At 41.6% G+C, this 20,612-nt stretch overlaps 1 protein-coding gene across 2 annotated transcripts in view; it reads left to right on the top strand.

Annotated features, from left to right (window-relative positions):
• DNAH5 (dynein axonemal heavy chain 5) overlaps positions 1-20,289 on the top strand; it is a 262,860-nt gene extending 242,571 nt beyond the window's left edge. For both annotated transcript variants that reach the window (XM_045082025.1, XM_004761213.3), the window contains exons 73-79: positions 1,493-1,698; positions 2,323-2,526; positions 4,289-4,504; positions 6,320-6,532; positions 8,671-8,823; positions 9,254-9,485; positions 17,195-20,289. In XM_045082025.1, coding sequence (XP_044937960.1) covers positions 1,493-1,698; positions 2,323-2,526; positions 4,289-4,504; positions 6,320-6,532; positions 8,671-8,823; positions 9,254-9,485; positions 17,195-17,346 — 1,376 coding nt within the window. In that variant the 3' untranslated portion in view covers positions 17,347-20,289. The remainder of the gene's footprint in view (positions 1-1,492; positions 1,699-2,322; positions 2,527-4,288; positions 4,505-6,319; positions 6,533-8,670; positions 8,824-9,253; positions 9,486-17,194) is intronic.
• The last annotated feature ends 323 nt before the right edge of the window (positions 20,290-20,612 follow it).

The following is a 20,612-nucleotide window of genomic DNA, read 5'->3' as shown; positions in this document are numbered from 1 at the left end:
ATTTGTTGTCTTAAAGAAATCGCAAAAGCCACAAGTCAAGATAGAGCTGTAGTGAACTATACTATTATTTACCATGATGAGGAGAGGACAACACCTTGTCACGCCCCACATGGAATACGTTCTGGTGGCCTTAGGACATCAGAGCTCATGGTCATCCACCTTGAACTTTTCCTGTATTCCCTGGATTGCTCTGCTTTGGCCTGTGCTCTTCTCCAGCTAGACACCCGCCTTTCCATGTTAACATTATTTTGCCATTTAGGGTCCTTCATGCTCCCTACCTAAAGTTGGCCAATAGCCTCTTGCAAGAGCAGAGGCTGAATTCAAGTTATGACCTGCCTGCGTTTCATGAGGCCATCTGAACACTCTACAGTTTTTATTGAGTTGCTAACAAGGCTCAAATGCTTGTCAGGCTGCGAGATAATGTGGGAGTAAATAGATGGGGAAGGATGAGGGTGGTAAAAAAATTCTAAGTAAAAAATATACAGTTATATATATGTAATATAAATACATAATAATTATAATAATAGTTTTTTATTATGTTTTGTTAGTCTCCATACAGTACATCATTAGTTTTTGATGTCATATTCCATGATTAATTGTTTATGTATAACACCCAAACTCCATGGAATCCATGCCCTCCTTGATACACGTCACCAGGCTCTCCCATCCCCCCCAACCCCCTCCCGTCTAAAACCCTCAGTTTGTTTCTCAGAGTCCGCAGTCTCTCATGGTTTGTCTCCCCCTCCAGTTACCCACCTTCATTTTTCCCTTCCTTCTTCTAATGTCCTCCATGCTATTCCTTATGTTCCACCAATAAGTGAAACCATATGATAATTGCCTTTCTCTGATTGACTTATTTCACTTAGCATAATTTGGGGAATATACTTGGGTGTGGTGGGCTTCTAGATACACTGTCTTAATTGATATTAAATTGTGAGTAGTATATACTGAAGTTCATTGCAACTTGAGTACAGATTCCAAATAATAATGATAATAAGAGCAATAATAAATAATTAGTAATAGTAGTTTTAGTAGTAGTATTTATAATACTAATTTATAATACTAATTTTAGTAGTAGCATTTATAATACTAATAATAGTATTATATTAAATGATATTAGGTTACTAGTAATAATAAATAATATTAATAATAGCATTTGAAATACTAGTATTTTAGTAATAGTACTGCCATCCTTCTTCTACCTCTAGTTTATCCCCACAATATCTTGTCAGACTGGCAGGAACTTGACCCATGTTAAGTTAAGTTAACCAGCCCCCAACCTCCTCGCCCAGTCTCTTTGCAGATTTTTCAGCAAGAAACACCCTCTGGACACCCAAAGTTAAATTATAATTGTCATATGAATGTGATAAAAATAATTCAAGAAAAATGAATTTTACTATCAGAAATTTACAAAAATAATAATGTATAAGTGTAATAAGAAGTCAAGGGGTGTGAGTGACGATACAGGTTTTCGCCCCACCGGCCATGACAGGTGTGAGCCAGGACCTGCTGGATGTAAGCACCGCAGCCCAGTGGAAACCCATGCTCTATGCGGTGGCTTTCCTGCACTCCACGGTCCAGGAGAGGAGGAAGTTCGGTCCCCTGGGATGGAACATCCCCTATGAATTTAATCAGGCTGACTTTAACGCCACCGTGCAGTTCATCCAAAACCACCTAGATGACATGGATGTCAAAAAGGTACCGTGTGTGCGCCACCCTGTGCTGTCAGTTCCTGTGGGCACAGGGCCTTCTGTTCACACACTTGCCCAGCTTCGTGACGGATCCTGTGACAGTGATGGCCTTCCGTGCTTGCATAGTCCTACCTTTAAGTCATGCCAGCTGGGGTCACACTTGCCTCTGGATTTCAGATGAAAAAAAAGGAACCAGTTTTGTTTATCTTTGTATTTCTCAAAGCTGAGCTGAAATTACATGCAAAGCAAAAGGGTTGAATTGGTGGGGGGGGGGGTGAGAAAACTTGTTTTTTAGAATCCTAAAAAACAAAAATGAAAGTCTAGGTCACTTTTGAAGCATGTGTTTTTTAAGGAGCTGCCTCAGTATTCCCCAAATCTAGCTTTTTTTAAGTTGAGATTAAAATATGAAAGCATAGGAATGCACCAAAGGGGTCGATTTCAAATCATGTACAGGAGCTCTGAGTAATCCTCAAGGTTTGTCTATGTCATTTTCTTCCTGCACTTTTAACATGACTGATGAAGAATGAATGAATGACTTTGGTGACCACAAATACACAGCTGTTGCTTCGTGGGGAAAACCAGGATGAACCAGGTAATCAGTTCTCCACAACGGTTCTGTCCATGTTCGCAGGGCGTCTCCTGGACCACTGTCTGCTACATGATAGGAGAGATTCAGTACGGAGGCAGAGTCACCGACGACTATGATAAAAGGTTGCTGAACACATTTGCTAAGGTCTGGTTCAGTGAAAACATGTTTGGATCAGATTTCAGCTTTTACCAAGGGTATAATATTCCGAAATGCAACACAGTGGATAACTATCTTCAATATATCCAGGTTTGTCCGCTTCAGAATTATATGCCTAGAGCGCATGTCTACAGCCTAGTGACCATTTTGATATTTATTTGCACTGCAAACACTGCTTTTAAAATAAATTTTAATGGTGATACATACTCTCACTGTAAGTGCTTTCTTCATATGTTCCTGAGGATCTTCAGGAACCTTCTTGGCCGTGGGGAGTTGTCTTGTCAGTGGGCTAGCAGCAACCCTGTCCTCTGCTCCCTAGATGTCAGCATCCCCCATCCAGTTGTGACAACCAACCATGTCTCCAGACATGCCAAATGTTCCCGGGAGGCAAAATTGCCCCTGGCTGGGAAGTGTTGCTCTCAGAGGGAATCCGGTAGATTTTGACAGGAAATTTGAGGAAAAGATCTGATTTGTGTTTCAGGGTAACTACATTTTCTGTCTCCATACCTTGAACTCATTAGATCATTATTTAGAAACCTCTTTTGGGACTCCTGGGTGGCTCAGTCAGTTAAGTGTCTGCCTTTGACTCAGGTTGTGATCCTGGGGTCCTGGGATCGGGCCCCTACTTCTCCCTGTCCCTCTGCTGCTCCCTCTGCTTGTGTCCTCTTGCTCTCTTGCTCTATCTGTCAAATAAATAAACAAAATCTTAAAAAACAAAAAGAAATCTCTTTGCCTCTATCTGAGATTCATCTCAGAGTGAACAAACTAAAACCCAATGGCCCCAAAGGGCTCAATTTATCAGTACATTTAGAGGTTCTGTGATATATGAATGTAATGAGTTTATCGTACATTACCACCTCTACACTTGTATTAATTCACATCAACAAATACATTTGTCTTAACTGCTCTATAGATGTCTTTAAATCATTAGCACTGAATACAAAAGTGCCTGTGAAGATATAAATTTAGATATGCCCGTACATGCATTTATTTACATATACTTCATTTCACAATGAACTTGAGTTTGTTCATGAGAAGACATTATGTAAAAAGGAATAAAATAAGGGAGGAGATTGCAGGAAAAATAGGAGACAATAATGAGGTTTACGATACAATTCACACATTGAAACCAATGTCAAATTTAGGTACTTTTTTTTTCTTTCAAATAGCTGTGTTCTTCTCCTGCTTATGCTGCTTTGGATCGTCTCTTGCTGTCTGCCTTTCTCTCGCACTGGGTCGCTCTCGGTATTCCTCTTTTCATAATCTCCATCTTTCTCCCTGGGAGAGTACAGTTCCCACCTGTGGCCCTTTTTGGGCCATAGTTGCTAAAACTATCATTTTCTGGTACCTTAAAACTATCATTTTCTGGTACCTTAAAGCATAGAAACCATTAGTTATATCACATTTATTTAAAAGATTGGTTTAAATTAGACCTTCAGAAAACAAAATACTAATCCAGAGCTCTCTTTCTATTTCACCTTTTCTAAAACAAGACAGTGTCTCTGATTAAACTTGCTGGAGGTGTAGACAGTAAGGACCCCTGACCTTACTGTGTTTCTCAGTGTTCATCCTCTTTCACGTCAACATTTGACTCTTTCCTGGAGAAATTATTGAGATTGAAGCCTGACACTAATAAGACATATTGTGTAAATGCTTATTTTTTTGGTGGTGGTAGGGATAGTATTTGATGTTATTTATTTACTTATTTATTTATTCATTTTAAAATTCGAGTATAGTTGACACCCAATGTTACATGATTTATTTCAATAAAAACATTTCTTTCCTAAGACTGTATAATCTAAGGGGTGCTTATGTCAGCAATGTGGGCTAATGTGGGGTACTTGTTGTTCAGAGCTTGCCTACCTACGACAGCCCTGAGGTGTTCGGACTGCATCCCAATGCCGACATTACTTACCAGAGCAAGCTGGCCAAGGATGTGCTGGACACCATCCTCAGCATCCAGCCCAAGGACAGCTCCGGGGGAGGGGATGAGACCCGGGAGGCTGTGGTGGCCCGGCTGGCCGACGATATGCTGGAAAAGCTGCCCCCCGACTACAGCCCATTTGAAGTGAGTTGACGTTCTGACTGGATGTCAGCAGTGGGAAGCATCTGTTCGGTTGGTGGGAGTGAAGAGTAAGGAAGGAGGGCAAAAAATGATTTTTCTGAAACTAAAAAAACATTCAAAAACACTTCCTGAAGAACCAGGAAAAGAAGTTTTTAAGTCTATAAATGTGATCATTTTGAAATAGAAACAATAAAGAGCCCTGACAAGAATGTTCATGTTCGTGACTAGGTTCTAAGTGTATACCGATGGGTTAGGATTGCTTTTCTAGAACTTTCCTTTGAGGTTCTTCACATTGTCATTCGTTCAAAGGGAGGTCATGTATTTTGAGAATCAGGCACCCGGTCAATGAAAAAATATTGTGCAATTTAATGCACATCTTAAAATTCAGGCCATCCTAATTTCAGGAAGGTTTTATCAGTAACTCTACAGCTTCATGGGTTTTGAAAATTGATTTGTCTTTTTAATATGTAAGTGACTTCTAAGCCAAATTTATTATTAGGAAAGTTCATTTTTTAGACAGTTTAGCAGATGTTAGTGAAAAGATTTACCGTGAAAACATTTTAAAATCTTAGATAAAAGCACCGGTGACTAACTTTCCATGTAGTTTTAGCAGATGCCCCGACTAACCCTGTAACACTTCTGTCACAGGACCCCCTGGCCCTTTATATATATATATTGCCCTTCTTTACCTGGTTTTCAAAAAAGAAACCTGCAGCATTTTGTTTCTTTAACATCTTATTATTTTTCCACAAAGCAGACCATTTTGGTTTCTGGTACTGTACACTGAACTCAAGGACCCATTACCAAGGGAATAATTTCCCTTTGAGAAAACTGATCACTTGCTTGGAGAAAATCAATACCATTATCAGCTTTCATAAGCACCTGTCGTTGTAGTATCGGGAGAGAGGTCATTCATATCTAACAGTGGCTGAAATATTTATGAAGCAATAAAAATATCTAAAAATGGAATAGCAGTTACATAAATAAACATGGCACGTAATGGGGTTTAGGAGAGCCTCCTTCCTTTGTCTGTGTTGCCTTGGGATAAAGCAACTCAGCCCAGCAGGATAGCTGATCCATAGAAGACGCTCTCGATAAGTACTCGTAGGATGGAAACGGGTGGGTGGCTGGGGGGGAACGATCGGATGGATGCTCTGATGGAAAAAACCAGAAGCTCTGAAGACAGGAGTCTAGTCTTTCGAAGCAGCCAGCAGGATGGTTGTGTGCATGTACACATCTGTTTTTTGTGTGTCTGTGTGTGTTTTTGCCAGTCTTAGGCCAGCAGGTACATGAGCATCTCCCGACGAGCGCCACTGCTGTGTGGAAGGCTGCGTGATAGTGGTCATGCGTTCGTCTTCTTCTGGGAATGAATGGCTGCCTGTTCTCTCCTGCCTGGGACAGGAAGTCAGCTGGTCCACCCACAGATGTGTCCTTTTGTGTTTCTCCTTTGTTTTCTGGCAGTGAAAAAAAAATTAAAAGCTTACCATTAGTGGAATTGGACAATCAGGGGTCTTTCAGCAGCCCCAGGGAGCCAGTTACATAAATAGCCGTCGCTGTCACGTTTTTTTTTTTTTTAAGATTTTTTTTTTTAAGATTTTATTTATTTATTTGACAGAGAGAGATCACAAGCAGGCAGAGAGGCAGGCAGAGAGAGAGAGAGGAGGAAGCAGGCTCCCCGCTGAGCAGAGAGCCCGATACAGGGCTCGATCCCAGGACCCTGAGATCATGACCTGAGCTGAAGGCAGCGGCTTAACCCACTGAGCCACCCAGGCGCCCTGCTGTCACATTTTGAACATGTGCTGACTGTCTCCATGGCAGGTGAGAGAGAGGCTGCAGAAGATGGGGCTGTTCCAGCCGATGAACATTTTCCTCAGGCAGGAGATAGAGAGAATGCAGAGGCTGCTCTCCCTGGTCCGCAGCACCCTGACCGAGCTGAAACTCGCTGTCGACGGCACCATCATCATGAGCGAAGATCTGGGAGATGCGCTGAACTGCATGTTCGATGCCAGAATTCCTGCTCGGTGGAAGAAAGTACGGTCACGTCTGCTCCCCGTCTCCCTCCTCACTTTATTGTTGTCGGTAGTCCGGACTGGCAAGGGGAAAGCAGGAGAGCGTCGTTTACTTAGAAGGGTTCTGTTTTTTAGGGACAGGTCCCCCAGTAGGTCTGTAATTGTAGCATTTAGTGCAGGAAGGAGACTACTTAGCATCTCCCACGTATGGGGCATTCTACTAGGCCATTTGTATGCATGATTTCATTTAAATTTTTGCATTTTATAGCCCTCTTTTTGCAGGTGAGGGACTTGAGATTGGGAGACACTGAGTCTTTTCCCAGATCCCACGCCTACGAAGTCCAAGGGTCAGAAATTAAACCCCAGCTCTTGAGCTTCAAAGCCCATGATGTTAGCTTTGTAGAAGGAAGTTTTCCTACACACACACACACACACACACACACACGCTGCCAAAGTCACACCAAAGAGAAACATTTTTCATGGGTTTGCCTGTAGATAAGTGAGTATGTATATCTTCAGGTAACAAGATAAGGATGTAACAGTCTGCTTACTGATCGTGTGCTGGTCCTTGTGCTACATGGCAGATACACTTCTGACAAATGCTTGTCTACTTGGAGAAGTAAAGGGAGTACCAGAGTAACTTTGTCCAGAGTTCATGCATGGGGGGGGGGCGGTGAAGATCTGGGTCTATGTCGGGAGCACTGGGGAGGATGGAAAGCTGGGGCTGGGCCAGGCGGGGGCACGTGCAGCGAGGGCAGCATCCGGAGATGGGAGTGGATCATGCAGTGACAGGTCTTGGCCTTCTGGAAGCTACTCAGGTAAATGGGAAGGTGGGACATGATCGAGTTAGAATGGAAGGAGACTGTTTCGCATCGAGATTCTGGTATCTCACCCTGGGCTCTAGAAACCCAGATCAGCCTTGACCACACTCCATTCTCTCCTCACCTTCAATGAATTCATTCCCAAGGCCAGAGAGTTTTCTGTGTGGACTGACTGTCCTTGTTGCCGGTGACAGAGGGAGAACCTGCCTGGTCACTAGTCAGTGGCCTTTGCAGGTTCATTTCCCACCAAACCAGCTCACCCAGCTTGGTCAGCTCCTGGAAGGCTTTCTTTGGAGGAGGGATCCTTGTCAGGGGAGGCCCTTGCATTAATGGTTCCCTGTGCCCCCAGGTCAGTATAAACACATCTTTTCCAGTTAACACACCTATAAAGATAGGACAGAATGAGTTACCTAATTTTGAAATTATGATTTTATTTACAGTTTTTTATTCTACTCAACTTATTGTCGGTCTTTGGAATCTCATTTTTTATAGGCAAATTAATTCTTAAGATTTTGAAATTCAAGCAGTATATCTACACAGTTTGAGCACTACATTTATTCATACATAAGGTATTCCAATTCCAGTAAAATGATATAAAATACAGTTTGGAGATATCTACTGGTAGAGTTGCTGCTAACACTAATGACATACCCATACCAATTGTAATAACAGAAGTTCCACGTGTGAATTCAGGCAGAATATTACAAACAATGAATGCAATTAATTTGTTGGTGGTAAGGGACCTGTGTTTCCATTTCTGCTCCTTCATCAGAGGAATAAAAGTTCATTCTCAGGGACAAGAACTTCTGAAAATAACTGTTGTTTGCCTCATTAAAAATGAGAAGAGGAGGAGGGCTTCTATCATTTTTCAGCAACAGAATATATTTTATTTTTTTAACAATATAGTTTAAAGAGACCATGAGCACATTTATGTAAATGGAAACCCTGTTTTATGTGTAGCTGTTAAAAATGTAACCTAAGGAAAAAAAATGTAAACTAAGGAAAAATAGTTGAGACCTACTAAATTTAATTCAATTAACTATTTTAGCTGCTTTATAATAGAATTGGTAGTGAATATATTTGTACTTGAAGAGCATACTGAGTGCTAGATTGTTCTGGAATTCATGTGATGATCAGCTGATTCTAGCATATCTTAAAATCAGGAAGAGGAAGAATAATTTGAAAACTTAAATGTCAGAACCCAAGGGAAATTCATGTCTCAGGAACTTTTAAGTTCTAAAAGTGATTTGGTATCTCTTCATTTTTTCCTGTGCACATAGCTAGTCACACAGCTGAATGAAGCCTGTATTAATTAATTATTTCAATGTATGCATTTCAGGCATCATGGATTTCTAGTACGTTGGGTTTCTGGTTTACTGAACTTCTAGAAAGAAACTGCCAGTTTACCTCCTGGGTTTTCAACGGCCGACCCCACTGCTTCTGGATGACAGGCTTTTTTAACCCCCAAGGATTTTTAACTGCAATGCGCCAGGTAATAGTTTCGACTTACACCTGTTGTGTTATTATGATTTTCTTTTACAAGGTTTTCTTCTGTCAGTATAGTTTTAAGACTGTAACGAGACAGAGAATGGCTGTCCGTTTGTGCCACCAGCAATTACGCTGTCCTGAAAGGAAATCCAGCAGCTTGTTCTCAGGCTGCTAACTTGACTTTCAAAGAATTTATTTGTTATCTTTATATTTGATATAATTTGATTTTTTTTTTTTTTTTTGGTAAAATACAGTGGTTGAGTTAGGAGATGGGTATTGTTTATGAGAGCATCTTTGTAACTGTAAAAGGACAATTCTACTTCCTCCGAATTAGGGTAATTGGGGGTTACCCTTTCATCCCTGTTACCTCTTTATGTTAAGATAAACCTCTAACCACGCTCTCCGTCCTTTGCTCGTGTGCTTGTCCTGAGCAGGAAATAACGCGGGCCAACGAAGGCTGGGCCTTGGACAACATGGTGCTTTGCAATGAAGTCACCAAGTGGATGAAGGATGACATTTCCGCCCCTCCCACCGAGGGTGTCTATGTCTACGGCTTGTATCTTGAAGGTGCTGGTTGGGACAAGAGGAACATGAAGCTCATTGAGTCCAAACCAAAAGTGCTCTTTGAGCTGATGCCTGTCATAAGGATTTACGCGGAAAACAACAGTAAGTTGTCCTGTGCGTTTAGGGATGGTTGGCGTCAGATTGGATAATGTTATAAACACAAGGTCTCATATATTTATTATCATGGCATGAGGATTTTACTATTTTATCAGCATTCGCATTCACACCTATGTTTAATGAGTGCTTGTTGATTGCTAGGTACTTTTTGGGTGTTACAGGGGAGGCCATGAATCTAGATCAATCTTGCCTATTTACAAAAGCAGGTAAAATATATAGGGATACCCACGAAATGGTGATGAGATAAGAAGCAAGTGTTTGGAATAGTTAACAGAGGATGGGAAAGGAGGGGAGGTGGGAGTGGGAAGAAGTGGTCAGGGGCTGGGTCTTAGGAGCAGAGCCTCGACAGGGCCCGGAAGGTTTGATAAGATGAGGTAGGACAAGTGGCGCAAGGGAGGCTTTCTGGGCAGGACAGCATAGGACCCTCTGGAGGTGGTGACTCTACCAGCTTGGAGATTTAAGCCACGGTGTGAAAGCCAGATTGAATTCAGGGCCATTTGGCTGAATCCAGTAGCTAATACTAAAAACCTGGGTTCATATTCCAGCCTACGAACATAATAGCATGTGTATGAAGCAAACGTTACTGCACTTTGACAAAGTTCTGTGTGGTAAGATTAAAAAGATCTAAAGTGGTTTCCATCATTGGCCTGATGTGTTCTGGAGGCTTTTGTTATTACATTTCACTCAGCTAATATCTCCTCAGCAATAACCACCTTTCAGCACACCTGGGACTTCCCTGTTCATCTCATTTTTAGAAAATTTATTTTATCTTTTTAATAAAAGTTGCATATACTTAAGGTGTACAACAAGACGATTTGATGTACACACATATATATATGTGGTGAGATGATTGATGTAAGCCATGCACTTTGGTGAGGGCCATGATAGTGGATTTCAAGGAAAAACTGATTTTATGACAGAAACACAATAGGTTTTTCTTTAAACAAGTAAGGAATAGACCATCTCTTTTTGAAAGACAGCTTCTAGGATCCCCATCTCTTAGATAAATATCACATTTGGGAACATGGGTCAAGGGAAAAGAGTTTATAAACCAGGAATATTTATTTTTTAAGCAAATATTTGCTGGATGCCTGATATGGGCCAGCCACTGTCTTAGGTGCAGAGGACACAAAGATAATGATGAACCAGATCAAGCCCAGAAGGGATTCCCTCTAGTTAGGGAGACTGCCAAGTAAATCAATAATTGAAATGGAATTTGATACATGTTAAGATAGAGATACACTCAGAATGCCCAGGGAGCTGCGAAGCACTTCATAATGAAGTGTGCTTTGACGCTAAGAATGAGTGTGAGAGGAGTGGGCGATAGACTTTTCTTCTCAGAGGGAAATACATTAGCCCAGTAGGTCATCCAGTATCTGTCTGGTATTGACCGCCTGTGTGCTCTGCTCTGGTGCTGGGGATGCAACAGGGAAGAAAGACCAGGCAGAATCCCCATTCTTAAGGAACCCAGTGTCAAGGAGGGACAGGCAGCGAAAAGGAAACAGACAGACACAGCTGGTCCTTGTTACTCATGGATTCTGCACTTCAGGATTCACTGTACTCTAAAATCTGTCTGTAACCCCCGAGTCCATGCACGAGACATGGTCATTTGCAGGCAGAAGAAGGCTGTGATGTGCCTCATGGAGAAAATACCTGTCTAACACAAGCTTCACTGAAGCGTGAGTTAAAGTGCCATGAGTTCAATGTTCATGAATCAACAATATATATGAAAAAGGTGCCTTTAAAAAAACACATCTACAATAAGGTTATTATTGAGTGGTTGATGAACGTAATGGAACCAGAGGCTTGTAGGAAACCTGCCCTCTGTTTGGAAACCCTTGGAACAATGGTTCAGTAGTTGCTAATTCCCTGTTCCTAGAGATTTTATGTACTGAAGTCCCAAGATAATGAGAATCGACTCTAAATGCACATACTGGTTCCAGATAGTTCTTTTCTATGAAGGAAACACACTCGTGTCATGCTAGGGAACGGGTAGTTTAGGGGTTCGGGAAGAGGCTCGCTGAGGAGAGAACATTGAGCTGAGATCCAGGTGACGGAAGGCAGCTCTGCGAATATTCAGGAGCAAAGGTGAGAGTGCAAAGGCATGAGGTAGCTATGCTGTGAGTGAGGAACAGAAAGAAGGTGCGTGAAGGGAGAGGAGCCTGTGAAGAGAGGGCGCATCAGTAAAGAAACGGGGAGGTCCTCCACGTACCCCAAGGGAATCTGACAGGAGAAATGTGTCTGGCTGAGTCTAGGCAAGCAAGCTGCCTGAGGCTTCAGATTTATTGGCTCTTAGGGTGGTGTGAAGACCTGGGGCAGTGGTTACTTTGTAGAAATAGTCATTAAGTGTTCTTTTAACCAAGATAATATTTTAGAAATCTTGCTTAATATATCATTGGGCCCAGTCGACACATTGCAAAAAATGTTTCCCTTATAAAGTAAAAATAAAATAAAATCTTCTTCATATTCAGTTAGGTGTTAGTTTTATATATCTTATGACTAAACTATAACAATCCATTGTAACATGATTTTGAACATCTCAGCATGGTATCAATAAAATAATAATTTCATAATACAGGCCGTTCTTTATTATTTAAGAACACATTTTTATAGAAGAACTGTACTCACCCTGCTGGGAATTAGTCAGTGGTGAGGTTCATTAGCAGCAGGTTAAGGGAGGAAATAGAATAAGCAAAGGAAAAAGTGACTAATTTCAAAGCACTGAAAAAAAAAAAAAGGAAAACTTTCATTCTTTTTTCTTTTTCTTTCTCTCATTTTTTTTTTTTTTAAATTTCAGTAGCAGTTGGTGGAAACTTGTTTTGCCAAATAGCTTTGTTGTCAGAGAAGTGTTTTTTAGTGATGAAAAGCTAAAATTCCATTGTTGTTTTCATACTATAAACTTAATTTTCATTTAATTTTGATAACTTGAATAGAGGGCTCTAATTGAGCTAAAGGGGTGTAGCTTTGTTAATAAAGCTTTAAAGTTTAAGGTTAAAATTCTTATAGTAAATTATTTTTATGTTGACATGAAGGGTAACTTTTAGTTTAAATAACTCACCATTGAAGACCAGTTTGTTTTAAAAAAGAAATCTAGATATTTATTGTAAGTTTAAAAAATTGCATAATGTGTCCCCATATGCTTAGGACATCATAAGAACGTCACCCAAATAGCATGAAATTCACCAAAAGGGCAAAACCTCCCATATCAACTCTAGCTCCTTTGCTCTCAAAGGAAGTTGCAAAGAGGCAGACATAGGAAATTTCTATCTCCCTATAGATTATATATAGATAGAGTGACGCTTCCCAATGAACTTCAGTGCTGTAGGCAATGTGATGGGAAAATGGTAACTGGAACTTTGCGGGGACAAAGCAAGACTTACTATGTATCTTTGGGCACTCAGTAGGGTGAGAAGGATCTCAGGGTCTCTACAGCTAATGAGGAAGAAGGTGTTTCTAGAACACTCTGTGAGGCACCCTGACCCAACACTGTGCAGCCATGAGGCTGGGGGTGGGAATAGCCCCATGCCAGGACCAGGAGTTGGGGGCCTCCTGACTCCTGAGCCCCATGGAATTTAAGCCACCTTCAGTTTGTAAACCTGGGACTCGTTTAGAGTCATGGGGAAGATGAATCTGGGGAATTTTTTTCAGTAAAAAGATAAAGGTGGGTGTAGATTTGTGCGTGTGTGTGTGTGTGTGTGTGTGTGTGCATGTGTGTGTGAGGAGAGAGAGAAAGGAGAAATCTAACATACTTTGGGCATCTGTCACATTTCAAGTATTATACTATGCTTGGGGGGTCCGTCCCATATATTAGTTTGTTTAATATTTACAACAACTCAGTAAGCTGGATCATCCCTGTTTTACAGATGGGAAAGTTAATGGGTGGAGATGTATGAAATTGGCCTAGGGTTTCCAGCTATCAAAGCTGGTATCAGAATGTGGGAGGAATGCACACCTCTGGGAACTCCTGTGTTCTACTTAAGACTATGCGTTTAGGGAGTCTCTCTGGTGTCTGGGTTGAAGCTTCAAATCAAAGCCTAAATTACAAATGAGGACAGCTTCTTTGCATTTTGAAGTCATGAGTTTATTTTTCTCAGGTACATGGTGAAGTAGACACAGAGTCTGCCCGTCTGGATGAGAGCTCTCACTTCCTGTGGCCTCCTTCTCTGCATGCTGCAGGCTAAAGGGCTAAATGTGGTCACCTAGGGCTAAATGTGGTCACCTCCCCTGCCAGGTGGCAAGGGGTGGGGGGGATGGGGCACAGGGCTCAGGTAAAAGGCATTGAGCCAGGAGCCTGGGTATTTGAGTTGTACTTCTGATTTTATCACTCCAGTAATTAGTCATGTGGCTTTCAAAAATTTTTTAAAGATTTTTTATTTATGTATTTGACAGAGAGAGAGGGGGATCACAAGTAGGCAGAGAGGCAGGCTGAGAGAGGGGGGCAAGCAGGCTCCTCACCAAGCAGAGAGCCCAACGCGGGGCTCGATCCCAGGACCCTGAGATCATGACATGAGCCGAAGGCCGAGGCCCAACCCACTGAGCCACCCAGGTGCCTCAGTCGTGTGACTTTGAAGGAGTCTCAAATGTGCTTTAAGCTGAAGTCAGACATCTAATTGTTATTTCCAGTTCATTTTCACCTCCTCCTGCTAAGATGCAGCGGCACACACACTTACAACGTTCTGACTATTGCTGAGATTAAGGGCATAGGCTCTCGACCCATTCTGGCCAGGTTTGTTCCTATCACCTACAACTTTGTGACCTTGGGTGAATAGCTCACCTTGCTGTGTTCCAGTTTCCTTGTCTGCAAAATGGATTTCATAATGGTACCCATCACGTAGGGCTGTTAAGAGCATTAAACTGACAGGTGGCTAGCACCCAGTTAGCATAAAATAAATCATTTTGTTATTATTGCTGTTATTAATAAGTTAACTCACATGTTTGTTGCAGGATTAAAATAAACATTTAAGAGTCCCCTTTAAATCACTTCAGTGTCATTCACAAAGAGGAATTAAACAAAGGAATGATTTAAAGGTTATATAGGGAATCTCTATGTAACTTGGTAGTTTTGGATATCGGAAGGAACGTATGATGCAGTGATATACTAGCACCTGGATGAAAAGTGTAGGCTAGAGAGGGAAGTGACATAGTTAGAAAGTGAAACTCCCTCAAGCTGTTTAAACCTTTCAGATCCGAAACCATAGCCTCTCCCCGATTTAGACAGCCTCTTGTCTCGGCTCCTCCTTCTGGGACTCTAAGGCTTTCCACGTGATTAGCTGATTTGCTTTCCCTACCTAGCATGTTTATTTTTGTCTTCAAAGTTACTTGTCTAACTAGGGCTAATGGCTTTGAATCATCTGTTGATGTGGTTGTTTAGTGTCTGTTGGCACTTTGACCATGAAATGGCACTTCCAGCAGCTTCTAATCCTGCTGCGGAAGTTGGCTGCCTGTTCTGGTGTGGCTTGGGCACCTTCAGTTCTGCAACAACTACAAATAAACAAAATTGGATAAACATCTCCGAGGATTGTTTTCTACCTGTCTATTGAAAAGAATGTTATTTCCCACCCCACCCCCCAATTTGTCTTTGCTTTTGGGATTAAAATCCAAGTAGTCCAATACTTCCCAAGGTGTAATTATTACAATTACATATATTTATTATTACATACATACTATAATTATATTTGCGCCAAATGCGAGACTACACTGGGTTCCTTCAACGTTAGTCAAATTTGCATCAAGAAGAACAATATTTAACACTTATATATTTACAGATCCCAGGATTAAAGGATTTGATGATATCAGTCAATACTGTTAGTATTAACTACACTCCATGAATTTACTGCGATTCACTTGTTTAATCAGAATTTTTGATATATTTGCCTAATAATTATTATGAGTGATAGTCTCCTGGTAATTTAAAAAACAACACCCAGATTTAAAAATTAGGTGTTAAATTAATTTAGATTCGCTCTCATGATTAATTTCATGGGATTAAGCAAACCCATAGTTTTAAAGTACCTATGAGTTTGTTTTAGAACAGGGTTCCCTGACCTTGATATTATTGATACCCTTTGGGGGGGTTGCAGGGGGTGCTGTCCTGTCCATTATAGCACATTGACAGCATCTTTGGCCTCTGCCCACTAGATGCCAGTAGCGGTCTCACAGCTGTGGTAACCAAAAATATCTCCAGATAGTCACAAATGTCCCCCACGAGTGAAATCATCCTTGGTTAAGAATCACTGCTTTAGAATATTTACTTTATGTTGAAACCTAATGTATAATATCATCATATTCAAGAGTTTAATTTCTCCCAATAAATTAATTACAGTGGAGTTATAAAAACACATGGCAAAGCAGGTAGAGGGTTTTACTGGGTCAGAAAATGAGATCTTAACTTTTGAGAGTGACTTGCTTTTGGAATTTGTTAGAAAAAGAGAAATTATCATACAAGTTAGTTTTGGGACATAAATTCAGTAATATGTCAGCATCTCACATAGAGCGTTGAGAGTTACTGTTTCCAAGTTTCACATGTGTGCGTCACACGAATTCACCAAAGCAGCGTTCTCCTCTTCATTAAACTTGCTTCTGTCTGAATGTTTCTGTGAGGGTCATGTACAGTGTTGGCCTTCCAGAGGGGCACAACGGTGGGTGCAGACACCACATTTCTACGGAAACAGTTTAGGAAGAGAAGAGAAAATAAAGTACTGCTTCCTGAGATGGATGTGCAGAGACGCACAGAAGAGCTATGCGGACAGTGTAGAGTGAAGGAGAAGCTGACCAAGTTCCTGTTCCAAGCTGTTCCATGCAGAGGCTCCTCCCAAAGCCTAATTTAGTATTTGTAAATTTTTACTCTTTTTCCGAAAGCCTTGTGCCACCTGTAAGACCTGTGGATCTGTCCCTGATCATGGGGTTTCCGAGACTGGAGAGAATGTGAAACTTTGGTTAGGGATGAATATATTAGCAAGGGTCTTTGAAAGATGGACATGCGGAAGTTGTCTTTGTTGCAAAAACAGTTTGGAAACTCCGTGACTTCATCTACTCCAAAATGGTAGATTGCGTCTCAGGGAATTGAACTGTGCCATGGCTGTCTTCTTCCCAGCCACTTCTCTTCCTCTGTACACATGGAGAACTCACAACCCCTGATAAGCGGGGGGAACATCCTCTGTCCTGTGATTTCGAATATCCTTAGACTATGGCACAGAGGGTCAAAGGCAGAGATTTGAAATCATAATCTTAATATAATGAAATACTAGTGACGCTTGGTGCTGGGTATCTGATTAAAAGTGACAAGTGCCTTGTGTCAAAGGCAAACCCTGAGAGAAAAATGGAGAGGGTGTTGTCCAAGCATAAGATCGGGTGAGGACTTAGAGGAGGAGTGCGGGGGCCATGTTGAACTGACGGGTGGAAAGGAAGCAGTGGGAGGTCCATTGTCATTTCATGTGGGCAGGGATTATCGTCAAGGACAGGAGACAAGAGGCCAGCCGGATAAACCTGAAGATGTCTGGGTGTTTTGTCATACTCCCTGGAAAGGTACAGTTATGTCTGTCTCACATCTAGGGACGGGCTGACCTCAGGAAGAATCTCTCTCATTCTACCCAAACTTTGGAACGATCTTTAAAATGCACAGATTTGCCTCTGTGTGCTGTTGGGGCTGCCTAATGTTGAAATTCACTAAGTTTTTTTTATGGATTTTTTTGTAGCTTTAAGAGATCCTCGGTTTTATTCCTGCCCCATTTACAAGAAGCCAGTTCGAACAGACTTGAACTACATCGCCGCTGTGGACCTCAGGACGGCCCAGGTCCCTGAACACTGGGTGCTCCGTGGGGTTGCCCTTCTCTGTGATGTCAAGTAACATGGGTGTGTCCCTACTGAAAACTTCCAGAAAATGCAGGTCCGGATTACCCTAACCTTTATTTGTCCGTGAGCGCTGAACAATGTTGATCACGCAGCTAATGAGCTGTGTAGGTTTTCCCTACTCCTTAGTTGGACGCTTAATCACTTTTAACCTGCTTCATCCTTAATGACCAATCCTTGTATTTATTGAAAAGTTATTTGGTGATTTAAAAGCAAAACTTACAACTCCCTAATGAAGTGTGGCCTGCAAATCCACAGTAATGCATTCAGGTCTAAAGACAGGGTAGGTCAAGCAGACATTTCCTTGAACGTATTATTCTTCCACTAATGTGATTCTGGAAACAGCCCTGTTCACTAAGGGAACAGGCAGGTTTGTGCTGATTTTGCTTCTATGGCCTTTTGCATTTAGGTCAGGTTAAGAGATTTGTTTTCACAGCTCAATCAGCCATTTGGGAAGACCTTTTAAAAAAAATGGAAGGAAGTAGATGATTGGGTTAAGGCTGTGAATCGATGAATAGACAATTCATGTAATCTTAGAGAATAAACATGTAGAATGATGTTCAACTCCACTGATAATTAATAATGAGATACAGATATTGTTATAATAAAAAATATGAAGGCTGGAAGTGACTTGTGGTGAGGTCTTTGTAAAAGTGATATGCTTAGAGATTCCTAGAGCAGTGGAAATCAACCCGTTCTTTTTGTAAAATAAGTAAATATCCAAGCACAGAAAGAGCCATAAAAATGTTCATATGCTTTGAGTCTTACCTTCTCTACTGGAAATCTATACCAAGAAAACAATTTGAAGAGGCTGAAGTAATTTATATATCAAAATGTATTTAGTAACAGAAAACAGTGGGAGCACCCTACGTGTTCAGTACTAAGTCTATAGTTACGGAAGTAGGGGATGTGAGGCAGCCACGATGAACAGGATCAAAGCTTTCTTAACATGGAAATGGTAAACATGTAGTATGAGGTGAAAGATACACCTCAGAAAATATCGGGTTGACTTGAAATGGTGTAATGATTGGGAGACCAGGCAAAAAATAGAAGTCAGTTGCTGTGGGGGCCTTTTATTAATTAAGAAAATACTATCTGTGGAACTCTTCATATGTTTTTATTTTAAATCCTGTTGTGAATTATAAACTGCTTCATCTATAACTTATTGACTAGAAAACTTAGTCAGAATTAACTTAGAGCTGTGGTCTGCAAATGATTGCTTAAATTCCTGTCTAACTTTGTGTTTCTGGTGATTAAACCATTTTATAGGAAGCAGGTGTGGGTCCCTCTCATGTTATGTTAATTATGGTCAGAGCTGGGCCTGGACGGTTCTTGGGACCTCACACATCTTGGACAATACTCTTTTCATTTGAGCAGCTTCTGCTGGTCTGAATTACTATATACTAGTTAATTGTGGGAATTGTGATAAAGCAATCATTTTATTTTGAAGAACAAATGATAAGATGTAGAAATGATGTGAATTAATAAAGAGCTGTTAATGAATGTCAAAATTGTAACTGCTATTTCTCAGCCAGGGAGCAAGTGCCATTGAGTGTCCAGAAATAAGCTTTCAAAACGAGGTTTCTTATCAAGTTAACTTGTTGAAAATGCATAGTTCATCTAATTTTGTGAAACGAAATTGTTGGTATGTAAGTACAAGTCTTTGAGACCCGAAGTGGGAAAGGACATCATGGAGACAACTAGAAATTTTTAGGGACAAATTCAATAAGGAATGTCGCTGAAGAAGTGAAGAGCCAATGATGCCCCTTTCCACACCACCTCCAGCTCTCACCCTGCAGCTCCCACCCACAGAAGGTTCTTGGCTTCTACTGAATTGGGTGTGGGGCAAGAGAGAACCAACTCATTGACTCTTCCCGGTGATGGGAAGAGTCGCCAACTGCTTGTGTGAGGAGAAAACAACACACGGTGAGGGTACGGGTGTCATTGCTGAGTCTTTGTCATCATCTCAGTATTGATTTTCTTAAAAAATTACTTCAGTGTGTCTGATTCCTGTGTGTCAGGAACAACGGTGGGAAAAAAAATGCCCACATTCCCTGACTTCAAGGACTTCGCGTAAGAGGACTAGACACGGAAAATAAGCGACTATTCAGATATGCAACTTTACATGATCTCAACGTATGAATGTATAGTATGACACATGTATGGGATTCATAGAGGGACGTATAGAGATGGGCGTTCTGCACTCCAAAGGAAAATGCCGGGTGCTAGAAGCGAGGGAGACCACAGCCATTCAGGTGTCACGGATTAGTAGGCAGAAGCCACACTACAGCGTCCCTGTTTAACAGAGGACACCAAGTGTACCAGCAGCAAGCAACTCCCCTGAGCCAAAGCAGCTACTTGTGGAGGCCGAGAAAATTAAGGCCATCCCACCTCGAGTTTCGCATTAGCACAAGTACAGCCATCTTAGCTTCGGCAGCCGTCTCAGGCCCCTGTGACCCAGGGCTGAAGTTTCCCGTACTTTACTTTAGTTCCAGTGAAACGAAATTGTTGGTATGTAAGTACAAGTCTTTGAGACCCGAAGTGGGAAAGGACATCATGGAGACAACTAGAAATTTTTAGGGACAAATTCAGTAAGGAATGTCGCTGAAGAAGTGAAGAGCCAATGATGCCTCTTTGAGACCCTGCTTTAGTAACAGGAATACCTAACCCTGTCAACACTTCCAGGAAAAACCACTATAACTAACACTGTAAACACTTCCAGGAAAGTACCTAACCCCGTAAACAGCCCGGCAACAGCTAATCAGCTTACTGCAGAAAAGTCAGAAACTTCTCCTCCCCGCCTGCGCCACCGCAGGCCTCTTGTAATGACCCATAAAAACCCCTGCCTTAGCTAGTGTCGGGGTCCAAGTCCCTACTCTGCTGTGTTGGGTATTCTTGGGCCCAAGCTTAAGCTTGTCAAATAAACCCTCATGTGATTGCATCGGTGTTGGCTCCTTGGTGGTCTCTTGGACATGAAAACTTGGGCATTACACTGCTGTCTGGCTTTTCTTGGTCCCCTGGTTCTCCTGGGCAGGGGGCAGGTATTGATGACTCTCTTGATGCAAATGAAGTCCTCTCAGAATTGAGACAAAAGAAAACACTTTGCCACATCAGAACTGTCCTGATGTGTGGGGATTTCCACTTACTTCTGTCTCCTCTGAGCTTCTCTTTAAGGGAGCATTGGCAAGCATTGAACCCACTCAGCAGCAGCAAAGCCAGGTCCCCATTAGGGGACGTGGCAAAGCCACAGCCCAGGTGTTCTTG

This window comes from Mustela putorius, unplaced genomic scaffold (genome assembly GCF_011764305.1).
Source record: "Mustela putorius furo isolate JIRA1106 unplaced genomic scaffold, ASM1176430v1.1 tig00000589_pilon_pilon_pilon, whole genome shotgun sequence".
In the NCBI taxonomy this organism is placed as follows: Eukaryota; Metazoa; Chordata; class Mammalia; order Carnivora; family Mustelidae; genus Mustela; species Mustela putorius.
The sequence above is the reverse complement of the archived record's forward strand: the minus strand, read 5'-3'. Positions and strand labels throughout refer to the sequence as shown.